Genomic DNA, 26082 nt, shown 5'->3' with positions numbered 1-26082 from the left:
TTGTCTCTTAGAAAGAAACCGTTTGGAAAATGCCCCCACGCGAAGATAATGTTCCGTTCCGCAGGCAGCCTCCAAATTATAGTTCGCCTTTTCATTACAGCTCTTTGCTATGCTGCCAGCTCGCCACCCCCCAGCTGGGCCGTTTAACTAAACACAGCTATCGTGCAAGCAAAGAGCAGCCCCCACTACAAGCGACTTGGTGTGCCAGGCATGGGCATGTTACTCCGCGCTTGTTTGTGTGTGTGTGTGTGGGGGGCACTGTGTTATAGGTCATACTTGTGCTTTCATTGTTATGCCTCAGGGCCATGTTCTCTCCGCAAGGCGCAAGGTTTTTGCCTCGTTCCACAAAGCGACGGCACACACAAAACCGCACAGTGCACAGTGTCTCCCCCCATCCGCTGTGTCTCTCTGGCTCTTGCTGGCTCTAATTGGGCCAAACTGTTTCTAGCGAAATGGGTTTCCAATTATTGATCTTCTCTTTTTTTTGTGTTTTGCGCTGGCCACTCCACCCCACCCAGCCTATTTTCCTATTTTCTATGTCACAGTTGCGTTTAAAGTTTCATCGCCCGCGTGCTGTGTCCACCGCTCGAGGGGGCACTTTCCATATGGTCATGGAAAGGCGCGTGGGGATGTGCCTTTGGTGACACACGCGCATTTCCACCCCGACCACAAAGTAACCCAGTTTTCTGATACAAAGATGAGTTGAAAATGAGTTGCCGCTGGCTCTTCTTCTCGCCCATAGTCATTGTGCCCCCGGAGCCGTCCATGCCGGCCCGGACGGAGGCTTGTTTTAATTTTATGCACCGTTTATCATTCCACCGTTCGTTCCGTGTCACTCAACCGTCATCCTGCTCCTCCTGCTCAAGTCCCATTTTTCGCAATGGCTTCTCGATCGATGATGGCCGGTTCCGGTCGGAACGTTGTCGGGATTAAGTCGTCAACCGGGGGAGAGTTGGTTGTCTGTCTGTCGGGAGACGAACACTTTTCCTCACACCATTCAGCAGTGTCCAATCTAGGGATGATGGATTCCGTTGTGTCTAGGCAGGCAGGTAGATGCTGTGGCAGGATTTGTGCCAGGGGGCTTGCGTGAACGATCTTCCCGCTAGGCTGTAAACTTTCTTGTGGTGACGTTTTCGGAGCCAACCTGAACGGCAAGATGTTGTGCTGCAGCTTTTAACGATGACGCTCAACATAGAAGCCTTCTGGGCTGTGGTGTTTGTGTGTGTGTTAGGCTTTTGTGTCAGCCTGCAACGACGGAAGCTTTCGGAAGGCGAGATGTGCAGTGATTTGTTTATCATGCGGCAGTTGGCCTTCTTCTCGGACGACCCACTTTTTTCGGGGGACCCACAGAACGGCAAGTGCAGGAACGGGGGAACCCTTCCGTAACGCCTTAAGGGCTAACCAGTTTAGTAGAAAGGTGTTGTGTGTGTTTTTTTGTCGTCTTTTTTTTCTATTTGTTGCACAGATTAGGGGTCACGGTAGGTTTTGTGAATGTTTTCCTTTATTTTTTGTTTAGCCTCTTTGTCTCTCTTTGACATAGAGCAAAGCGGGGAGAGCAGAGAATGGGTGGCAGTTCTGTTGCGGTAAACCATAAACTGCGTGAGTTGATTGCGTGCTTGCTTTGCTGGTAAGATTGGGAACGAAACGGTAGGGTGGTTGTTATGTTTTCTCTATGCAAATGTCGCTGCTACGAATTGCCTTTACACTTTGGAAGGAGTTGTGCAGCACGGGGTGTGTTTGAATTTTCCAGCCAGTTTGAAACCTCTTACGCCGTGCGAAGCAAGCTTTTCACTGCGGGAATGCGCATTGCAACGCACACAGAGAGTAAGGGCATCAGCAATTGCTGGCGGACGGGCGGGGACACATTTATCAGAAATCACAGCTCCAAAGTACGGACGACTCAGCTTTGTTCTTAAGCTGTCGTCAGGATCTTTCCCCGAGCTCTAATCCCTTTACTGCTGCCGAGTGGAATACTAAAATGGCCACTCGGCCGCAGTAAGTGAGTAGTGCTCGATTGCGTGTGAAAATTACAGCGAGCAGCGCTATAAATCCTTTGCAAGCGAAATCGACATAAATCCTGGCCACAGAGTGCTTCCAGTTGTAATAGACATGTAGTGTGTGCCAGTGTGTGCCGCGCTGTGCATTACCAATAGGCTGAAGGAAAAATTATTATAATTGTGCGAAACGCAATGAATTAAATTTATTCTTTGCGTAGTGTTTGCGGTCCACTGAAAATGCTCTTCTGCCATTTTCCGCTACGTGCGGCAGGAACGGCGTACGAATTAATATAAATCATCGCCCCACCAAAAACGCATCGTGCGTGCGTGTTCTAGTGCTTGTTGTGGTGTGTTCCTTTCTCCCGTTTTCTTCATCCCACCATCCCGTGGTGCGTGCTTTCTTCACATTCTCGCCGAGCAGAGCAGAGGCGAAGATGCGCGAATTCCGTCGATGCTGCTCCTCCCAACGATGTGTTTATGCGTACAGTGTGCATTGCCCGTATGCGCTGGAATGCACTTCAATACACCCCTCGTGCGAGTAGTAGTGGGCAGGAAGTTATTAATTTCCCTCTCTGTTGAACGGTGCAATTGTGTGTGTGTGTATATATGCTCCACTTTTGCGCAATACTACACGCACCCTGTGGGCCGTTACTTTTTCTCCCCCTCTCTCTACACACAAACCCACCACCCGGTGCAACAGTGGTTGGTCCAGTTACGACGTTCTAGATGTAGATCAACCGCTCTGCCCCCTTGTATGTGCTATGTTCGTGTGTATGTTCGCGCCTGCAAGATACTTTGATAAATTAGCCACAGTGTGTAGCTTGCGCGGAGTGTAAACAATACACCGTGTTGGTCTAGAACGCTCCCAAGGCTTCCCCCGTATCCCAGCCAGGGAAGGATGCCGCCCGTCCCGACACGCTGCATTCGGAACTGGCGAGGTGCGCACGGCCACGCAAAGTTCCTACAAGCTATTTGAACTGGTAGTGTTTGCGTGGGGGTTTGCGTTGGTGTGGAAAAGGAACTAGAAATTAATCAGAGTTTTTGGGATGATAGGATGACGGGGGGGGAGGTTTATTTGATGGTGGGACACGGGGAGCAGCGCATACTCTTGGACCTCCCGGCTGTATGCAAACACTTTCCACGCGAAGTCCGGCTATCCGGAGGGGCTAGAACGTCGTGTACATCCGGAACCGTTTATTTATTTATCGAAAGACGGCGAAAAGAGTAATCGAGAAAGAGTGGAATCGGTTCCGGGGGAGAAAAGGCGTTTGAATTCCAAATTGTAATGGAAGAATAATACACAGCGGGTAATGTGATTATAAACGTTCAGCTCAATTCTGCCCAAATAGTAGGCTGGCGTGCTTTTTAGATTATATTAATTTAATTACCACGTGCCTTTGTTCCGGCAGTGTCGTAGCGCTGTTACGTGCTTAAGTCCATTTTCAGACAAATCGCATAAATTAGGCGAAATGTTACACAACGCACTGTAAATTGGTTAGAGTTCGTTTAAGAACGCCTGCGGTTATGCAATTTGCAGCCGAACGTTCAATATGAAAGTATGCAATCCGCACTACATCTCAACGTAAGATGTCGCTAGTGTATCAAAGAGAAGGCGAATGAACAGTGATGAGAACACAAAATGGGACAAAGAGCATTTTTTACAATTTTTTAGGGCAGCTGAAACTTTTGAATGATGTCAGTGTCAAAAGTATGTTTGAGACAAAAAAAGACTCAATTTTCTTTGCGCTATTAATTTCTTCCTATAAATTACTCCTCCTCTCTATGACATGGCTCTAATTTCCTATTTTTTCTCTACTTCTAGACAATATTATCCTGAGGATCTTCACCACCCATCATGGCGGGCCTATCCGACGATCCCGAGAAGCTGCTGAACGAGTGGCTAGGCGAGCTGGAGAATCTGATCGGGGTAAGTTGATACGGTTGCACACTATCGACATCGATACAGCCCAGATTTGGCGAACAATAGCCATTAGAACACCATCTGTTGCCTCACGCTCCATTACCTAAGCCTCTGGTTGGTGGACACTTGCCGTTACACCCTGCCAAGAACGAAAGGAACAAACCTTCCACGTTGCGTTGCCCCCCATCTCGGGACGTACCCCGAAACCACACCATCTTCCCCGATGTCGTTTCACTTCTTCTCGGTACAGCGATTTTCGGCGCTTCCACACGAGGCCAGAAGGAAACTCGAAACTGTGTTGCCCGCGTTGTCGTTGTCACTCTTGTTGTGACTCGTAATGACATTAGCATTCGCCGTACGGGCGTGTGTACGTCTTAGCCCGGCTTATACGATCGTCAGTTTTGTCGTAAGCCGGGGTTTTGAAGGGTTTAGCGAATTGTGAGCACAGACACACGCACACACACACAGACATAATCACCAATTACCGAGGCAGTGGTCTTCAAAAGAGACGCCGGAGTTCAAATCCGGCAATTCGTTAATTGCGGTTGTCATCTGTCCGGTGTGGTTTGCATCGACGACGACGGCGAGTTGTTAACAACGTGCACCAAACCAGATATGAACAACATTCACGCTTTGACTTTTCATATGTTAGCGCTAAAAAGCCCTAAAAGTGCCTGAAAAAGGGTGTTTTCAGCCTTTTTAAAGCCCGTGGAACTTTAAACTACCCTCTTCCCGCTGTTAAATGTAGTTCATCAAAAATGAATATCCCCAAAGTGGTGACTTGCTCGGCGGGGTGTGCATGCGTGTATCCGTGTCGCAGCTCATTGAATCAGTCATTGGGCTGATATGGGGATGGAGGAAGGCTTTGAGTGCGTTCCATTAGATGAAAAAGCAGCAGCATGACGCGATAGAATTCCTTCATAATCACGGAAAATGGTTCACCATCGCCGCCAAAGGTATGACGAGTGCGGGCAATAAGTGAACGCAGTGTTACGGTGGTATGTGTCTGTCATCGTTCATACTGAGTACGCGGGTAGAAGATACTTCGCCGTTTCCCCCTGAGCACATTACGTCCTCGGTAATGCATTATTGTTATTTGAGCCCACTTGACGGCGGGATTATTATCATTAGCACGGTGTTACAGGACCTAAATGCGGGGGCGACCGTATAATGTAGTTAAAATCGGATCACAGGCATCAGGAAGAGGTCTGTTTTCCCCGCGACCCGGTGCGGGTGTGATAGGATGCTTGACAGTCTTCTTACTCGACACACATACGCGTATGGTGGGTGTGGAATAGGAACGTCGGTTCCTCTTCCTTTTTAGTGTGAGCCCATTAGGGGAAGGACTCGTCGTAAGTGATCGTATGTATGAGCCTCCACTCCACTCCTGCTCTACTGAGGAGTAGGAAACATTAGACGCTCTTGAGTTTTTGAAAAAAGAAAAACTACGATCGAAGCAACGAGACGCACAAAAACAGGGGGAATGACTAGACGGAAGGTGGAACGAATCCTTCCCTGCCGTTGGAAGCATGCACGGAAAGGAATATCGGATATCCCGAGCAGGTGGGAACAAGCCTCTCCAGGACAAAAGGGAACTCCGAAAGGAACGAGCGAAGGCAAGCCACGAGAAACCTACTCTACGGCCAAGCCGAAGCCTCGTCACGTTCGATGGTTTCTCCGGCTTTTCTATAGCCCTGGCACAGCGACACAGCGAAGCCTGTCGAACATCTGCTCTTTTTGTCCGTGCTGGCGCAGAGGGCACTGATAAAAGCTTCAGCATACACAACAAAGAGCCGGACGAATGGCAGGTAAAAGTTGTTGGCCTACGATGCGCTGCTGGTACTGCTGGCTGGCTTCACGAATCCACCTAGAGGATCGAAGGTTGTGTTGCTTGAGCAAATGTAATTTATTTGCAATTTAAAAACAATAATGAGCTTTGTCTGGTGCGGAAATTTACGCAGCCGAAGGTATCCTCAGCCCTCTAATCCCTTGTCAAATGACCTTAAGTCGTAATGTGTGAAAAATTACGGTTAATGAGCTGTCGCGTCGACAAGGAGCGGGCAAATTGTGCCTTAAGTCTTATGTAATATTGTCAAGTTATTGCTTCTAATCTCAAACGCTCGAGCCCTCGTTTTACCTTCTTTTGGGTGTGTAAGAAAGGCATCTGGTATCAAACTACCACCACGGGCGCATTAATCAGGCCCCGGAATCGAATATCATCACCGTAATCGCCGGCTGCGATTCGTCCAACTGCGATTGCCTGCGGGGTCTGTGGCAAAATCGGGAGTAAACCATCCTCCACAGCAGCAGCAGGATTCACCGATTCGACAGATTCAACAAAGCGAGCCAACAACAATCCTCCACATAGCCGAAAAACTATCAAGGCGCGAGAGTGAGATATTCAAGACGCACGTGGTCACTCGAGATTGATCGAGATCCAGGATCTCGCTCCAGAATATGCGGGTTGTGTAGTGCGTGAGGGGGAGCGTGAAGTGTGTCGGTAATAAAGCGTATTAAAGGTAAGGTAGAGAAGGGAAAGATGAACTGAAATCTTTCGCCCCTGCTGTTGTTGTCGGTAGCGTACGAGCGGAACTGAGCGCACAGTGAGAGAGTACAAAACCCTTGGAATAGCCGCTGCTGGATGCACCTGCCCGCGATCGCGTATGTCTCCGCCGCGTACCCTGGTGGACGAGTTTGTTTTTGTTGTTGTTTGCACCTCGTAGTCCTGCTGGTTGCGTTGATTTTGTTTTTTTTCTCTTCCCTCTGTTTCTTCTGCATCACGAGATTTGGCCGACTTACGACTTAGTCGTCTGAACCGATCGGACGACGTGTCCCGGGCCCGGTGTTACAGGGCAGGTCCAGATCACCAGCACGGTAGAATCACGGTTGAACTCTGGGACTGTGTGTTGTTGTGTTCCACGTGCAAAACACCTGCTCGGGTTGTCGGTTTTTTTTGTTGTCGTTGTTGGTGATCCAACAACTGCGTCGGTGAAGCGTGTCTCGGCAATCGGCAATGGTAAAAGATTCTGTTTTTTACTACTGTACGTTTCATTGTAATGTGCATAAATCGGTTACGGCAAGCTTGCTGTTTTCCGTACGCGCGTTCCGTTTGGGGCAAAACTGTGCTGATCGAGGCAAAAAATTGGATGACAAAGTACGGCCGGTTGGATATTATCTTTTTGCAACAGTAACTTCTTTCGTAGCCTTACTTTGACGCAGCACAAGCCGTGTGGAAGTTGCTCTTTAATGATTCGTACAACCATGTTAAGGAAGTAGACAGGGGTTTCTCTATCTCTAAAGAAAAGTGCAATTGTACATTGCACTTTAGCAAAATAATTATTTTAATGAAATTGTCTCACAGCAACTGTGCCGCCTCAACGTCCCGAGGCCAGTACACTTTTGAAATAATATTAAATTTATTTCCCACCACTGGCAAAGAGCAAAGTTCTCTTCAACTCCAGTGTCTGGCGAAAGTTTACGCCAAAACCGCAACGTAAAGAACATACAAAACCAATCTTTGGCGGTACGCTCCAGCACCGGCACGGGACACATTTCACCGCGCCAGAGGGAGGAGGTAAGCCACCTGTTCGTTTTGTTCTAACGGAGTTTCACTTTTTGGCCCAACGGACCCAAGCGGCAGTAACCATTTTGGTTCGCAACCCGGGGCTGGGGTTTGCCGAGTGACGCAAAAAGGCGGAACGACCAGTGTGCTGCAAAAAGAACTAAAAAAGGAGAAAGAAATGCGACGAAACACAAACGAGTAGCGTAGCCAGCACTCTTTTTTTAACTTCGGGGGAATCCGCGTTTGATAATTCTGGTGCGTAATTATGGTGGCATGTGGTTTGGGCCCGGGCGCATGAACATCGCCAAACGCGCATATACAGCGTGCGGAAATTAGTTTCACATTCGATCGAAATTGGTCGATACTTATCGATGGGCAGTTTTTTGTCTGTGTGTAAGCAAAAGCTGGTAGTTGTGCTGCTGTTTCAGTTCGTCGGTTTCGGTGCTAACGTAAGTCGCTCGTTACGAAGGAAGGTGCGTCGCATCGATGCAGTTGCCCCTAAATGAATTCCTGTTAGCCCAGGTGCTGTTAGAAGAGACTGGCCCGTTTATGCATCAGGTGCAGTTTTTGAGGATGTTGTGTTTTAGCCTGCTTGGCCGACACACAAAAAAATGGGGCCCAAAAAGAAACGCACGATGACGAACAATTTATCAGCAAACGTGTATTTGAAAAATGTCATCATCAGGTTGCTTTTAAAATAATTATAACTATTTCGCTTTAACGCCGGGGTACGGTCTACTTAAAATGATTGGATAAATACCGTTCGTGACGTTGATTAATTATGTTTTCAGTGTGGAAATTCTCATTTTTCCGTATAATGTCATATTTGCTTCACGAAGCATAAAGTCATTCGCCGTACCCCTAAACGAATTCTAACAGTTGATTAGTTTCATATCTGTCCCCCTGATTTTTTGTTGTAAAGTACTGAACCGGTCACTGATTGTCGATGGGCTGTTTGCCGAGCCACAAAGGCCATCAATCAGATTTCCTAACGCACTCGAATTTATCGCACCACCTTTTCTACAGGGGTCCCCGTCAACAGCCAATTCATTCTTGGACCGTGTTGTAATTTTGGGCGATAAAAAATAATAATAACAGTGTCTAACTCTTGACGTTCACGTTCCTCGAGAAGGGTGTCACTGGACCGCAACCACTCCGGAACGGCCGGGTCTGTACGGAGGAGAGGTTGACGAACAAAAAAAAAGGAAGTAATGTTTACTTTTCACTTTCAATTCTCCCGGGCGTGCGTGTCGAACCCGGTAGCGATGCAACACACCCTCATCGCTGGGATAATTGAAAAAAGAAGAAGCCGGGAAGCTGGCACCATTGCTGCAGTACCGGCGTACAAGCCCGGAGGAAGATTGTAGAACCTCACAACACACAATAATAATGGCTGTAACAATCAACAACAAACGGTAGACCCATCGTTTGCTGACGCTAGCACGAAGAGAGCAGCATAAGTGATGGAGTGGAAAGTGGAGAGAAATGAATGTGTGTCTGTTATCTTCATTATTGTTCCGTTTCCAAGATGCTTCCTGTAAAAGAGGATACGCAAGAGGATCACACCGAGCTAGGAGCGTCCTTAACCAAAACGACAGCAGGCTATCTATGGTTTGATAGGATTACAAGGGGCAGGGCTGATCGGAAGCACCAGGAACAACAGCAGATCGGTTGATTTATTTTACACTCGCTTATTGATCGCCGGCACGAGAGAACAACCCGCATGATCAACGAGCAGGCAGCAGACCCGCCCGGCCATACACCCCTCCATCCAACATCTCGACATCGATCTGGTTTAAACGATACTCGACGCCAAGCGCAGTCGCCGTCCTGCAGTCCCTTTTGCCGGCCGGCCGTTGCTCCATCTCGAAACGAGATCTCATTTAGCAGAATGATCGAGAGGATTTGGAGGTTTTTAGAAGGGCCGGACGCGGGCCGGATTGGTGCTTGTGTTTGGGCCCGCGTCCCCGAACCGCTTCGGATGGTTCCCGGTGCGGAGCATATGGTCGTTTACGACCTCAAATCCAGCGACATCTGCCGTGTGCTGTTTTATTTTACTTTCCTTTCCAAACTTCCAAACCTCCTCTCAGCGCAGCGGGACAACGGGGATGAAGAAGGAGAGAGAGAGAAAACGAGCGAAAGACCTTCTGTACTGCGCGGCAGAAGGACCGAGAAGGGAAGGCATGCAGGCGATGTTCTTCTGAGATGATCCCCGGGTCCGAAATAGAAGAAACTCCGCGTATAGAGACAGACGTACACCGAAAGCGAGAAAACGGTTTTGCTGCAGTCATCTGCGCGCAGGCGACGATGCACCGAAAGGGCGTTGGGTTTTACGACCCGGGTAACAGCAACGACGGGCGGCACAGCCTGGCCGGTTTTCTCCTCCAACCTCAACTGCTTGCTCTGCAGCATCATCTTTGAGCCCCTCTGCACTACACCGTCTGCACAAATTTAAATAGAAAACGGGCGCTTTTTTTCTTCTTTTCTCTCGCTCGAAACGTGACTGCACCGTTTGCCACACTGCGGAGGAAATCTATCGTGTGGTTGGACGGAGTTTTGGGCCCGGGAACGGAAGAATGGTAGAACTGGAACCGAACGCGTATAGAATGGGAATGGCTAAACCCATGCAAGGAAGTAACAGACGGTGAGCGCGCTGTCTAGGATGAATGTGCAAAATACGTACACATCCCGTGTACTACCGGTTTGCAAGGAAGCACATCGAAATTCTGGGAGTATGGCTTTAAAGTGTGATTAAATTTGGACTTGCTCTTCCTGTTTTACTCCTACTGAGCATTCGCTCATTAATGCGCCATTCACGCGCTGGTGAGCATTTTGTGGTGGTTGCGTTTTTCAATTTAGAGTTTTTAATTGAAAAATATAAACATGATTTTTAATTTCGAAATGGAACGATTTGGTGTGTTCTATCGGCACATCGTTTGTTCAGTATGGGTAAAGAAGCATCGTGTATATTCTTTTGTTCTTATTCTGTAATGAGCAACCGCAACCGAAACTAATTGAAATGAGCCATTTTTGGGGATGAAACAATAAGCGTGCCATGAAAAAATAAACGAACTCCATCCAATGCCATTACTGGCAACTGTTGTATGGCCTGGATAAAACCAAATGGATTTTTTGTGCACACTCTAGTGACGATTCATATAGAGTAATCATCAAAAGCAACGGCTTTGTACAATGAAGGTAATGTACCGAAATCTCGTTTGTGTAAATACTGTTGTGTCTACGCGCGCGAGAAGATCATCTGTTGTTCTGGCTTTATTTGAAAAGAGATATCAATAATTTCTCGTCTTTTCGGCCCAAAACGTGTATAGATTGATTTGTGAACATTTCTGTGCGTGTGTGTGTTTACCAATAATTTACCAATAAATATTTTGTAAGAAAAAGAAATCATGTTTGTTTGAGCGGCTTCTATTTATAGCTGAATGGTGAAGATTGAAGTTTTCCAACGCTTTCCAACCGCCACGAAAGAATTGTGTCTTTCGTAAGCAAAATGGGTAGCTGGCTCGTTTGAAAAGTGCCGCCCAGCAGCAGCAGCAGCACTGTTTTGATAGCCCAGAAAAATCAATCGATCGTCCGGCCGCATTCTCCACTGCCTTGGCGCTGCACAGTGAAACGTGACGGAACAGGGATTTATCTTAACAGTGCACACAACAGATCAACAGAGCAACGGGATGATCCCCCATCGGGTCTCGGTTGCAGCCAGGGCGAGGGTTGAATGTTGATAATCGTCTCGGAGAGCTTCAGAATGTAGTAGCACACCGAACGAACACTTGCTAGCTGCAAAATGTGGGCGCAGAAAACGACCGTCAGCCCCCCGAGATAGGCAAAACAGTTCTCTGCATTCTCACACACAAATTTCTCCCAGAACACCGACGCGCCCGAGGTGGGTGGGTGTGGCGTGTGGGCTTGAAGAGAAGCTGGGGTTTGATTATGTTAAAATTAATTTATTAGTTGCGCGTGCGTTTCGATGGTGCACAGCTTGCGCGGCGAGCGCATCGTGTTGCATGCGCATTTGCTCTCACGCACCAACCGACCGAGCTCCCTCCTCGCCCTTTGCGTGGGCACAAGAATGAAGTGAAAACACAGGCGACTTTGTGCATGAGTGTGTGTGTGTGTATGAGGGTTTTTGGTCGTCTATTAATCGCTATTCCCCGGTCGCACGGCGGCTGCTGGCTAATCTTGCACCGCATGATTTCTACCCCATTCGCATGCGGAGCGAGGTCCTCTTGCGTGCCCGGCCTATGTTGAGGATGGTGCACCCGCCGTGCCGATGGTGGGGTTTACCACGTGCGCGCAGAACGCATCCAATTGCAACACCGGGCGCCGGCGAAGCAAACTAGATGCAGCTTTGGCGCCCGCTAACTGGGCCAACCGTGATAATCCGTGAAACCGATTGATATGGAATCAATCGCCACCACGCAAGCGCTAAGCCCCGCGTATCGCCGCCACCGCCGCCCACCGAGGGCATTGTTCGCTTTCTGAGCAACCAAAGTGCATCACTAATGGTGGCGTCCGTGCGCAACAGGAGGAGCTGTTTTGACACGTGTGATGGGGTATATTTTCCAACTTTTCCCAGCGATTTCGACACACATTTTGCTGGCGTTTCTGTATCCTGTCCCGGGGCGAAAAGTGCTTTTAGGGTCCATTATTAGTTGGCTCGTTTTTTTTGTCTGCTTTTTCTGTTTTGAAACTACGCCAAGAGCATCGAAACGAAAAAAAATGGGTTAAGGCGTTTAGCTATGGAGTTCCTGAGGAGAAGAGTGTTTTTTTTTTGGTTTTTTTTCTCAACTCCCCCTAAATTCTAGAATGAAGCGATCAGCTAACGAGAAGTAACGTTTTCTAATAATCGCGCTGTAATCCCTCATTTCTTGCCCGAGAATCGGTCGACTTAAATGTCTTCAGGGAAACATAAATAAATAAACCTTTGGAAAAAGTAAAAACAAAAAAATACCCCGGTACGCACTGCCTCCCACACACGTGTGTTGTTGTTGTTGTTGTTTTTGTTCCGTCCCCTCTCTGGAACTTTCCCACCGAGAAGGTCACCGTGGATGGATGGATGGGTGAGTGTTATGATTTATCGGCCGGATGAGGACCCCCCGAACAAAGCAGCAGGGCTCGCGAGCGGTACGCGCGTTCGTGTACAACATCAGCGTACACATTATTTATCGCCACGCAGCCAGGCAACAGCATTGGAACATTGGGCTGTGAGCGTATGAGAGTCGGCCGGCGAGAGGGGGTACAGAGAGACCCACAGAGGAAAGATAGCAGAACAAAGCAACGGAGCAGCCGCAGGGCTCGCGACTGGCTGGTGGACATCGACAACAATACGTACGGCGTGGTACGTACAGTACAGCAACATTGCATTGCCCAACTGCGTTGAGCAATAAGGCCGCAAGGCCACCGGTACCGGCATTAACGAACACGCTCCTATGTCATCCTCCTCCCTTATATGTTGGCCAGGGCAGCTGAGCGAAAAATAGAACTCCGAGAAGACGCGCAACATGCGCCACTGCCTGCCTGCCGGTGGTGGTCAAGTCATCAGCCGGTTGCGATAGGTTTCTTATGTTGTTTTTGCTTTGCTCGGGCAGCAGCGGTCTGGGGTGGTTTAAATCAAAATCGCTCAACCTCGGCAAAGTTGGTTGTTTATGCCGCCGAATATGCTGCGCGCTAATCCTAGGCAAATGGGCGGGACATGACATTTAGGGAAGCGTTTAGCGCTGCAGGGCTTCGGCATCTTTTGCGGGGGGTAATTTATTAACCTGTCCGTGCGGGAGTTCATAGCTTAATTATTTGATTTGATTTTATTTTTCGCCCGTGTTGCATCAATATTTGTGCTGTGGAAAGAAGAGATGGGGAATATTATACATTTATAGTTGATAGTCAGTAGATAATTATAGTTTTTGAAACAGTTTTGATTGTATAGAATACAGATAGAAAATTAAATTTAAAATAATTTAAACAATAGATGTATTCTTTCCGTAATAATGTACGTTCGGTGCATTGGTCAAACAAGTTAAGGACAAAAAACCACTTCAAAACGCCTTTTCTTCAAAAATCACACATTCCAACATTCTAATAATGCATCCGTCATTAGAATTTCCGCTCTGCCTAATGACTGTCATTTATTTAAACGCAAAACAACGCGTGTACTTTTTCTCTTGACGACTTGACACAGCAAAAAAAAAAAAACCCCGAATCTCCGAACTGTTTCGATCCGAGCTAATGATAATAACAGCGTGCAGCAAGTTGGCCGCGCACCATGCACTGATGCATCTCATACAAGCCAGGCGAACGATTCCCCCCAAGACTTCTCATCTCGTGCATTTCATCGCAGGGTCGGTAATTTTTTTTGCTCTCGCTCCGTTCTGCTCCCCTCGACACCGCCGGCCCGAGATCGGCTGAAATCGGCTGCTGCAGTGTCTTACCCGGGGCCGGGTGTCGATACCGAAGCATCAGATCGCCGGCATCAGTCGACACCATCGGATCTCATCCTCCGGTCCGTGTTGCGCTCCGTCTCGCTCGGTAGTTCACGCGATAAGACGTTCAGAAACCTTCGGCATGAGCTGAGTCGTAGCTCTCCTCAACCCCTGTTTGTGTGTGTGTGTGTGTGTGTGGTGTGTACTGGATGTGCGGTGCGTGAAGAGTGATCGTATCGTTGCAGCATAGGGGAGCGTAAACATCGTCACATCTGCTCCCCAGATTTGATGCGCACGCACGACGGGGCCCTCTCTGGAAAGGGGATCCTGGACGGCGGACGGTGCCAAGGGCTGTCCAAGGGCGGTGGTGATGCTGCCATTGCGCCAACAAGGATCGGTGCTTGTTGCCCTTCGGCCAGTTAGCTCACTCGCTCGCTCTCTTCGTCTCTCTTGACAGGAGAGAGAGAAAGAGAGCAGCATCGCAGCAGTGCCGCTCGGAACAGATTGTCAGCAGAGTGAAGGGATTGGTGGTGGAGATATCGCGCAGTGCAGTGAACGTCTTTTTCGTGGATCGCAAAGAATTTTGGTTTAACCCGCCGATTCACAACGAGCTGCACACACACACGCACGCTGCATGTGGATTAATTTAGAACGGCAGAAGCGCTAAGCGTTAGGTGCAGTGGAAGCGGATCGAAAATCGCGATCGATTTAGAGCGGCCGGCTGCTCTGGCACCTTTTGTCGGCGAGTGTTTTTAGCATAGCTCGATCGATCATCGCCCCATCTCGACGATTCCAGTTCTGCTCGCCCTGTTGCCGGTTAAACGAACGCTAGTAAAAGGAACCGCCAAGCAAAGCCAATGTGGGGTGATGGTTTACGAAGGTGTTGAGTGGGTAATGTGATATTCAGACAAAAAGGCAACATTTCTTAAAGGAATTGCGAACGTCATCTTTCCCAAACCAAGGCCACCACACTGATCCGGCTGTGTGATTGTTGCAGTGAAGTGTGATCGTTTGATTTGGGATAGCTTTATTATCTGTTATTGCTCGTTCGGTAATAAAATTCATTCCCGAAGAAAAGAGTCCAAGTATCGTGAAGCGTGAGCGGTGAAGTTGAAGATATCGTACGTTTTGGTGCAAAGCATTCGTGGGACGTGATGTGTGAAAAAATGTGCACGATTTGGGTGTCTGGAAATTAGCGTCAGTAGGAGTTGGAAACAGCTTTTTTATATTTACGATCGAAGGTAAATTGTTATTTATATTTTCTTAAATTTAATTACGTTATGTTACTATTGGTTTTCCTTTTAAATCACTGCTTTTATTAATTTTTCGATAACAAAATGGTTAATAAGACTTCTTTTTCCTGCATTTAGTATAATTTTAGGGATTTTGTTGTACTGATTGCATACATTCAGGCAGTTTTCTTTTATTTACAAGTCGCTAATCAGCGATGTAATTTATTTCATTTTCAATAGCTGTGAATTCTGTTTTACTACCAGCTGTATCGTCCATGTACATTTACATAGAGAAGCTACTTCCATTACGAGCCAAAACGGACATTTCTTCTGCAGATGTCCTTGTTTACACAAGTGTTTGTACAGTCTCAAAAAAAGAAAAGAATATACCACACAGCAATTGTTAATGCCTGGACAAATATATTCAAATGAAGCACATGCATTGGCAGTCGTAATGAATTGCATGGCATCTTCTCTCGGTCGCCTTAACAGCTGCCATTGCAAAAGGATTCGTACCCCAAAAGGGCAGGACGAGCATAAGAGCATAGCCACTCACTCTTTTGCAAATACCCCGACATACATGCCAACACAGACATGCAAAAAAAAGGCGCGCATGATAAGATAAGCCCCGTAATAGCGAAATCCTCCCATTGGCTCATCGAATGGCCGCCGCTGACCTTACAAACATCCTTCCCCGCCGAAGCAGCACGCGAACACGCGATAAGGGAACCGCATGCTGCCATAGTTTACTTCCACTACTTTCCACACAGTTTCGTGTAGCTGTCCACTATCGTCGCTCCATAGCCCCTAACGGGGTAGTATGTACAAAAATAGAGAGAGCGAGAGATAGATAGAGAAGAGAAGGGAGCAAAAAAGTGGACTAACATGCAATAAAAAGTATCAACTGCAAGCAGAAGAAATAAAGTAAATTAAAATGGAAAGGAAATGTCATGCGATTAGTTTGGCCCGAGGGGAGTGGGTAAAGCTTTTTGACTATGAGCTGCTGCTGCTGCTGATGGTTTAGAAGTCAAGGCTAAGCATTACCACCACGAGTGTGCGGCGGTGTGTCGGGGATAGTGGCGAGTGCGATAGTGTTGTTTGTCGGTTGCGGGCTTGCCCACAGTCAGGCCGTAGGCGAAAACAATCGGATGTTTTAATCTCGTTTAAATTAATGAACACTGAGCACATGTTTTTGTTTCAATAATTTTACTGTTTATAAGTGCGTTGGGGGTTGTAAAGCAGTGGACAAGAAAAAAAGTCTGATAAGGGCTATTTGTAGCCGATGATGGAGCCGAGTTTTGTGAGTATGTTGCGGTTTGTGTAACAAATTTGTTGTCGGTAAAGCATGTGATAAGCAATACTCGATTAAGAATTTCTTTTAAAATGTTAAAATGTTGAACCTTACGTCACTAAGAGGTTTCAATTCAATTGTTACTTTCATTAACAAAGCTTTTTAAAAGTAATTTCTAAGAGAATAGTAGGTGATTCATACATCACGCAATCACGCTTATTTCATGACACGCAAGCGCTATGCTTACGATAGCTTTCCCGAACAGCTCATTTCTTCTCAACAACCCATCTCCATGCGTTTTAACATCTAACGAGAAACAATCTCAAAACCAATTTGCACTTCTGTTAGATTCGTCCTTAGAAGTTCTTGCACTACAAAGAAAGGGAAGCGCACGTATGACACATTTTTCATGTGTCACACCCCTTTCCGATCAGATCGGTAGCTGCTTTACTCTCTCCGTTCGTCCTTACAACTGCAGCATCATCGCCGTATCGTTCTACACCTCACCCATAACAGTGTGAAACCGGAACCCCCCCAAAAAATTGCATCCTTCTTCTAACGGGAATGGAAAATTGAATTCGTTCCTTTCCGAATGGAAACTCAATGCCCGTACAGTTTTCGGGTGCGGTAGGGAAACAGCAGCTGGCAGGTACCACTTCCTTCCGTTTTTTGTTCGCCCGAATCCAAACGCCGGAAACGCAGCGAGCATTGTGACGAGAGTCGCGTGTACTGTGCACTTTCTCGCAAGCCAAGCAAAAGCATCAAACAGAACCAAAAAAAAAAAAAAAGAAAACAAAATCCGCGGGTAAGAATATGAATGTATTATTCATGTACTTCTCGTTCTCTTGCTGTAGTTCCCTCTGGCGGTGGGTGAAGGCAAGCGACAGGACAAAGGCAGTCTAGGGTGGGGAGGGAACGCTTTGGGGTGTGTAAGTGGAAAAAGTTTTGTTAATTTATATCGAAGGGTCGTAGAGCGCTACAAGGAACAAGGGGGTGATGATGCACAGCACGAACCCGAGGGGTGGACCGATATTATGGAATGATGAATGATGGATGCGGCAGAGGGATTGGGGGAGGCGGGAATGGAAATGGGAATGTAACAGAGCCTGTACGTCTGTGTGGGTGTCTGTGGGTGAGAGCTAGAAAGAGAGAGATAGAGGAAAACATTACAGGAGACAAACGGAGATGTTTTGCGAAAAAAAGGACGATGAACGACCTCTAAGGGGGTTGGGTGGGAGTTGTTGGATTCGTTAGCAACCAACGAACAAACTGGGAACTGGGTGAGCAACGCCCGGTGGGGAGGGGAAGCAGAAGCAAGCTTGCGTACAAATTGCCGATGAGTCATCATCCCCTGACTCGAGCACACTCGAGGCGGGCGGGTTTTTGTTATTGATTTTGGATCCATCTCGTCGCAGTAAACAGATCGCAGTGCGTTTACATGCCGACGACGCTGCAAGAGGAAGAAAATGCATCAAACCCCCATTGCATTAATACGTTCACTGCTTACAGCGAAAGTTATTCAGCACAAAGAAATGATTGTACATTTGCGTTTGTTTGCATTTTTTGTAATAACAGATCCAGTTTTGTGGAAGAATCTCACCAAGCAATCTTTGCTTGGTTCAGCCCTTTGGGCCATGTATTGGTGGGTGCACAACTGGCTTCGATTAACTGCTGTTGCTGACAGGCATCATTGGCAGCCCGCGGGTGTTCCCTATCAAGCGGAATTTAAACTAATTAACCAGCATGCCGTCCAGCAGGCGAGAAGCTCCGCTCCTAGCGAGTTTGCAACAATCGTTTGCAGGGTCGGACTGATCAAATTCATTTTGCGGAAGCCTCAGCTATTACCGCTTGCTTTTTGTTGCTCTAAAGCAATTAATTCATTTACCACAACACAATCAACCTGCTCGGCGGCGGCGGCGGCGGCGGCTGATGGAAAAGCAGGAAGAACAACATTTTTCAGCAAACCTTCCGGAACTTTCCATCGGGCAAAGGGCGCATAGAACCAGAAACGGTAGCAAAACACTATTAAAACACACGAGTCGATGGCCTTTGATAGACGTTCGGGGTGGTAGTTTCGTTCGTTTCTGACCCGAGCTTCGGACCAATAAAGATTACTGTGCTCTTCCCCCTCCCCCCCCCCGACCCCTCTAGTTTTCTGTTAGATCATCCACCCAACCGGCACGGAACACTATGGCTCCGATCGGACCCGCGGTGACAGCGGTCAGAGTGCCTTTAAACTGTTGGGTGTGGAGTTTTTCGCTTCCTTGCTGATGATTACAGCCAATACCGGGGAGGGAAACAGCAACAACGTCCAGCATTCTCTCGCGCAACCACCACTAAACCAGCAGCAGCAGCAGAAGGGTTCGATCCTCTCCTATCTATGCGCCCGTTCCCATGGCCACCCTCGCACGCGCGCTCTGCAAAGGAACTGCATATGCGCTTCGGCTGCATCGGATTGCATCGTGCTACGCTGCTCTGGTGTGTGTGTGCGAGATTGTACAATCGCTGTGTGTTAGTACGAACTGCACCACTAAGCTCCACTGTGGTAGTGTTTGTGTATTGGTACACGGTGAGATGCTGTGTTCGATGCGAGAGAAATGGAAATAAAATAAAGTAAGCACCACCCCGCGTGCTGTGCGATGCACTCGCGACCTATTGGAGCGCTGGTTGTGTTGGGCCGTGGGCAAAGGTTAATGCGAGGGCGTTCGGTTCGCGCTGGTAAAAGGCTGGCTGGCTGTGACTGCCTGTGGGTACACATGCTGCTGGCAGCCAAACCTGACGGTTTGAACAAAGGCGCACACTGCAACAAACGGACCACGGAAGAGAAGGGAGATGGAGCAGCGAAAAACAGCCGATCGTTTTTTCTTTTATTCTCCTCGCACAAACGTCAAATGAATCGAATGGCGCAAGGAATTTTGTGGAGCAGTGTTTTTGGGTGCGTTTGCTAGCAATCTTGGAGCACTTTAATCTAACAGACGACAATCGGTGAGTAGCGCAAAAAAGAATGCTAACAAAACATTGAAATCAGCCAAAAAGTGGCAAAAAATGAACCATTTGCGTCAGTGCTAGGAACGGTAGCAGATTAGTACAGACGATTGGGAGATTATAAACATGAGATGAACATTTTAAAAGTGTAAAAACCGATCGTATAAGAGATGAAACGACAATTTGACATACTGATCGATCTCCTACTTCGATCATCGCCTGGCTTGCTTCTTTGCGATGCATCCCACCGCCCTGCATGTGTCTGGCAGATTGTGCACTTGCAACGCAACGATCCCGGCCGGGGTAGCATGATAGCATAGGTTCACTTCTCGTTACATTGTGCAGCAAGCAGCATAAATGATTTGATTTAATTTGTCCTCACACACGGGTACGGGTAAAGCTAAAATGTGAAACGAAGAGGGATTGTGACGGTGAAGCGAAAGGGAAGGGGAGAACGACAGCATAAACAACAGTTAAAAGGCACAGCATAAACAGGCGCTGGTGTGCGCTGGTGCTACACAATACACGCAAACATATAGGAAGGTGTATGCTGTGCCGCGTTGGTATTGGTGTCGCATGCGTCATCCATGCTTTAAAGCGAAAGACTATGGGCTATGGCATTGTGGACGCAACTGGGATTGTGATATGGTTTTATTTTACTTTCCAGTGAGTCAATGGTGTATGTTGAATGTAATTTAACATACTTTGCATGTGTAAAATGTAAAAAATTTTGAATGTAGTTTTTTGCACATTTTTGTACACAATTTCTACAAAGAAAATGGTAAAGCGCTTAAACAGAAGCCCCAAATTCCCACTGTGCCCATCTGTCCCTTCTACCATGCCATGCGAGTTATGCTTTATGCTTTGCGTGTTCATGCTGCTTTATCTCTCCTTCCCTTTCTCGCTCGTTTTCGTTTGCTGCTCCCGCTGCCCAAACACCCATACACACAAAACTACAAAACGCTGCACACGTGCACACGCCATCGCTGTGCTGTGTGTCTGTCTCTATGCTCGCCTCCAAGCCAACCGTCGCGTCCCCGTACCCCAGTGCACTTGCGTACATATAATACACTGTGCTCGTGTGTCTCTGTGTGCGCGTGTTTGCATGAGGGAGAAAAGTCTGTCGCTGCCCGCTGAAGGGCCAAACACTCGCACAGTTGGTTTTCAATCTCGCGGATGCGTTCGAGCCGGAACGTTGTCGGGACGGGTTTTGTGCGCGGCAGCAGCAGTTTCCATTTTTTTCGAGCAAAGGAGTTTTCAAGCAGTTCGCAGTGACTGCACCCGTCTTACTGCTTCTACCACTGCTAGAAGCTGAGAAGAGTGAGAGGACGCAAATCGGAGCACGCATTAAACGACGCTGTTGCGTACCGGAACCGCGCAGTACGCAAAACGCGGAGTTGCATTTGAGGGAGATTCTTTTCCCTATTTTGTTAGTGTCGTATTGTGTTGCCAGTTATTCTAGTGTGTGTGTGTGTGTGTCTGTGTATTTTGGAAGTGCGTTTCCTTATCGAAAAGCAAGCAAAAGCTTCCACTAGCTCAACGCAACAAAAGTAGTTTGTTATCGAAAGTGTGTTACCGCGCTGTTTGCAAAACCGCAGAATTTGGCCCCGAAGCTGGTGGCACAGACCCAGGGAGGATTGCGCAGTGGCATAGTGTGTGGTTGGAGCAGAGAGGGTGGAGTGATCTGGTGGCGCGACCTTTTTGATCTATATCGCGCAGTCTTTCTCGCTAGTGTGACCGGAAGTCGTCTGTGTGGAGCTGAGTCTCTTTGTGCAGTGATTTTCGTGCGTTCAGAAGATCAATTGATCGAGTGACGGGAGGGGCCATGCTCAATTAGACGACCCTAGCACGACCGGGCTCAATAAGAGAGAAACATTTCATCGTAAAGCGGCAACAACGGAGGCCGCGACGTTGACACAACCCGCCGCAACACCTCAAGGATGTCGATACTGGACAGCAGCTGGTCGGACTTTGATTCCGCCTCCATGTACTCGAACGAATGTGTAAGTTAACGATCAGCAGTCCCAGCGGCCCGCGTCCGCCCGTAGATTATATGGTCTGTAAATCATCCCAATTGCCGCAGCCGAGCGCGGCCAACGCCGGTGTCTCTCTGCTCTTCGGGCTGGCCTGGTTGGCGACAATTTTCCTTTGTCTTTTTTTCTGCGGACGGGCAATTGCTGTCACGTTCGTCGTTCGTGCGTCGTCGTCGTCGGAGGCGTACACTTCTAGAATGTCTCGCGAGCAAGAAGGGCCACCGAGTGCTATAGGATTGCAACGCGGGAGAGTGTGGGAGTAAAGGACTGAGCGCTCGGGGGAGTAATTTATAATATAAATCTGATTGGCCTGTAAGCTTGATCCTAGATGCACTTGGAGCTGTCTCCGGTTGCAGCCAGCAAAACAAAAACAGGGTTTAGTTTCGCGGCACAACTTCCAGCACGTTGGCAACATTGTGACCGAGAGCTATTGCGAGTGAAGCATGCAATATTCTGCGAACAGTGTGTTTGGTAACAATTAAGAGCCATTCTGTCGCTCGAAATTGAAGCCAAGCTGCCAATGAAGCTGCTCCGACAGTGGTGTAGCAATAACAGCCATCGAACATACAGCGCTCTGCTTTAGAAGGGCGCCTCTTCATCCACTGGCAATTAGTGCGTCTTTTTTCTGTTTAATTAACGACCCACAACAATGGCCCACTCCTCGGCGACACAAGGGTCTTTGGTAAAACTGGGGGCCTCCCTTTTTGGTGGTCCGAGAGGTTTCGTTGCCACCACGATGTGAATTGAATATTCAAAGACAGAAGAAAAAAAAATACTCCAGTTCAAGAGCTTCGGTGATGCCATCGCTAGCTTCAGTGGCCACGCTGCTTGGTGCCATCCTCTTTACTGACCTTCTGGAAAGCATCATCATCCCCAACACTGCTTGACAGTTTCTTATCGCCCACCGAGTGAAGCCGATGATGATGGACACGGTCAGTGCGCTGCGCGAGTTGAAGAATCAAACACATCAGGACGCGGCGGTCCCGCGACGTGGTTCCGAGACGGCAATCTTTGGCCATCAACAAAGAATCCACATCTACGAAGCACTGTATGCTTGGACGCAATTCATCCTCTCTCTCTTTCTCGCTCTGTAGTACGTTGTCGTTGCCTTGCTTGCCTGGCAAACATTCGGCAGAGCGGCAAATGACCAGGAATGCATGGTGAGTGCCCGGCGGCGCACGCTGCTTACGATCGTCTGCGTACGATATGCGTACGAAGAAGCGGTAGGATCGTACCGCTGGAACGTTCAACCTAAAACCGGCCGGCAGGTTCTCTGTAGATCATGATCGGCGAACAATGGCGCAACAAAAAAAGGGGCACCGGGGAACATCTTCCCGGCCGCGAAAATCGGTTCCGCCTTTTGCTTGCGTTCTGGTCCCGCGCTATTATTTTGTGTGCAATCTTTTGCGTGCTTCTCTCCCTGTGCGCGAAGAATGCGTTCTCGATTATGATGAACGAGACTGCGTTGTGTCTGTATGTGTGTTAGGTTTGGTTGGTGCAATGCTACTCTGCTCACATTTCTTTGCCGTGGCGGAAGCTGAAGGGCCGGCTGCGTCGCTAATGCAATGCGAAGAACGTTTGTTTATTCTGTTGTGTCCGGGGACCGTGTTCCCGGTCCACGCCGCATCATCTTCATCGCCAATCGTCACCTTCTCAGTCAGACAAAAAATCCAGTAAAGCGCATCCTCGATCTCGCCATCTTTTCGAAGGAACGGATGGATGGATGAAATCTTTCATTCTGTGCTGCTTTCAAATGCACAGTGGAAATACGCCCAGAGAGAACGGAGCAGCACCACGGAGGAAGACTTTGCACCGGGCCCAAAGTCTTGCGTTGTGCATTATTATTCCATCCGCTTGCCATCTGATATGGGGAAAGAAGATATTTTCTTACGCGCTGCGATGCGTGCAGGGTACGGAATCCGACCAGCAACGAGCTCGGCGTTGCACATGGCACACCCACACATATTTAGAAAGATCCCAAGATTGGAGGGCGAATGCATTTTTCTTTGTCAGTAATTCTCTTCTCCAGCGCTACCGTCGGTTCGCTAACGCGCTGCGCTGCGTTCGGAACTCTGGAAAACTTCATCCAGTATCCAGACGACTACTTCCGTCATGGAGCATCGACTGCGATCGTAGCCAAGGAACTGGGAAAGCCAAACAAACAATCGAAAGTATTGAGCCGTAGCCGGTTTACGTACAATACTCCTCGCGCGTGTGTTATCGGGTCGGGTGCGACCCTACAGGGTGTGATAACTCTGGTGTGTTTGTAACTATCGGACCCTTTGTTTGCTCCCGTAAGTCTGGGGTGGCTCTTGGACTTTCTTGGACCCTCTTTCTTTCCCTCTATGCAAGATTCGATCGTACGTGATCAGTACAAAGAGAGGCAAAATGAAGCAAATATGCAGCGGGAGGAGGGTTCCCTTCGTACAATTGTGGCAGGAATTTTAACGGCTTCCGCGTGCGACTGCATAGTTCTTTGCCCGAATATTTCCCCGAATAAGGGCGTTTGGAACTCAAAATCTCCTGCCGTACGCGATCAGCGACCCGTCCGGGTTCCTGGCGTATAGTTTTTTAATAACATGTACCTTCATGTTTGGTTGATTCATTCGTTCACGTCCTCCCCTGTCCTTTGTGTGGAATTTGTCGGGGTTTTTGTTTTGAATTTCTAATGATGACGGGTCGGACGCCGATTTTGGAATTGTGGTATTCGACGACGCAGCAAGGGCCGAGAACAGGTCGAGCCACACAAGGGCTGAACTGTCAAGTGTCGCATTATGCAGGGGCAAACGACCCACACACACACACACACCACGGGGACACTACCGAGTTGACAATGAATCCCGACATGCGGTTCAGGTCTTCCAGGGTCTCGGAGATGTTCTTTTTTCCAGGAATTTTGGGGGTTTCGGGTTTTTTTACTTTCTAAATCATCATTAAATCTCTTCTACCTGGTGTCGCTGCAACAATCGAACCCGATTGTTTGGGTGACCAGCAAACCGTGTGTAGATTGATTACGGTAGGCGCAAGCGAGGGCTTTTCGTCGCTTTTTTATGGACACTGTGCAATAGAGGGTCTGAGGGATGCCTATGGTACAAAACTTGAAATGGGAGAAAAAACTCTCGTACGTGTGTTTTGCCTGTTTGATAAGATAACCTACACTTTGGAGGGAACATGGTTTGCAACGATCTAATAATGTTCCGGGCATTGCGTTTGCACGATCCATCCAAACAGAACATATGTGGTAGAACGCGATATCAGGGTGGTCGATGTCAGCAAAGCAAATATGTCACCAAAAAGCGAGAACACACATCGGTCGGGGGAACAAGAAGCGGGTGAAAAAACGTCCGAAGACCATCAGAGAGTGCTGAATTTTACAAACGTTGGCAACCATCCGACAATATGGCCATTGATAATGGACGGGCATGGAATGATGGGCCGCTGGTAAAGCCATTACCCGTTTGCCAAGCGATCCAATATGGAGCGAACGGAATAAATAATACACACTACTACTTTGCGATGGAACGGTGGTGCACGCAGTGTGTGGTGCCAGCAAGGGAAGAGCCCATGTGTTGACAGCCATTTAACAACGCAGCTAATAAATCGCAAACTCAACGACGACGACAACACCCGACGCGTTGCGTCCCATATACGCTCCGCGAAGTCTGCGGGCTGATGCCATTCGGGGCCCGGCTGTGGAAATCATTATTCTTTATCATTCCGCACGCTTCTCCGCGGACCCCCGTGTGACACGGTAGTTTTACAACAGTCGTCGTCTGTCCAGCCCGCCTTGTGCTGTGACCCTCGAGGGGGTTGTGAATTATTATGTATTCAAATTAAACACTTCCTCTCCCCGAGAACAGTGACCATCCACAAACACACACACAACAGTCTCTTATTGTGGCAAGCGAGAAAACCGGAGCTATTTATCCATATGCATATATGTGCGACGATCAACCCAAGATGCCAAGCAGCGGTCAGCAGCAAAGCCCGTCCAAAATGTGGAGTTGGCAGTGGCAATCTTTGGGTAGAGCGTGAAACATCCTCGTAAATGTTTGGAATTGATAATCGATCCTCCCCGGAAAAGGGAAACTCGTAAACGATCATCGCAATCAAACTACTGTTTCTCGATTGTGTGCTACGACTCCACGGAACGATGTTCAGAGAGGCTCGAAAAGATCAGTGATCGTTTTACGATGTTCTAAGCAGGTCCAAAATTTCTTCCTCCAAAATTTCCCCACAAACAAAACGACATTAAAAACCTGGCGGGAAATATCATTGCCCGCCTCGCCGCGTGCATAATGAACAGCAGAGACACTGGATAGTGTCTCCTCGCCCGTTCCCCCATTCTAATCAGTATTCTTCCGTTTCGGCTCGGTCGACGGAAGTTACCGTTTCCTGACTGTGTATGCGTGTCCGGCTACAGTATCGGTATTATTGCATCACAGCAGCGAGAAACCGTCTAGCGGATGTGCGCGCCCGGAATGGATTTGAAGGTGCGTTTGTTCTCTGCTATCCCCATGTGTACCGGTGGAGAAGCGTCTACGGTTGTGTGCGCCCTCTTCCGCCCTCTTGAAATCGTGCCCCATTGTGTTTTCCGATTGGTCGTGGTTGTGGGTGTTGGAAAGAA

The 26082-nt window shown here is 48.2% G+C and overlaps 1 protein-coding gene across 2 annotated transcripts in view; it reads left to right on the top strand.

Moving 5' to 3' along the window:
• The window catches only part of LOC120898901 (ras-associated and pleckstrin homology domains-containing protein 1), a 51648-nt gene that overhangs the window by 15161 nt on the left and 10405 nt on the right, over positions 1 to 26082 (top strand). The window contains exon 2 of one of the 2 annotated variants that reach the window (XM_040305397.1): positions 3820 to 3924. In XM_040305397.1, coding sequence (XP_040161331.1) covers positions 3853 to 3924 — 72 coding nt within the window. In that variant the 5' untranslated portion in view covers positions 3820 to 3852. Of the gene's footprint in view, positions 1 to 3819; positions 3925 to 20567; positions 21426 to 26082 lie in introns of those variants that run through there. The other variant, XM_040305398.1, reaches the window with a different exon arrangement.

The sequence above is a fragment of the Anopheles arabiensis genome, chromosome 2 (genome assembly GCF_016920715.1).
Source record: "Anopheles arabiensis isolate DONGOLA chromosome 2, AaraD3, whole genome shotgun sequence".
Classification (NCBI taxonomy): domain Eukaryota; kingdom Metazoa; phylum Arthropoda; class Insecta; order Diptera; family Culicidae; genus Anopheles; species Anopheles arabiensis.
This window is presented reverse-complemented; position numbering and strand designations above follow the sequence as displayed.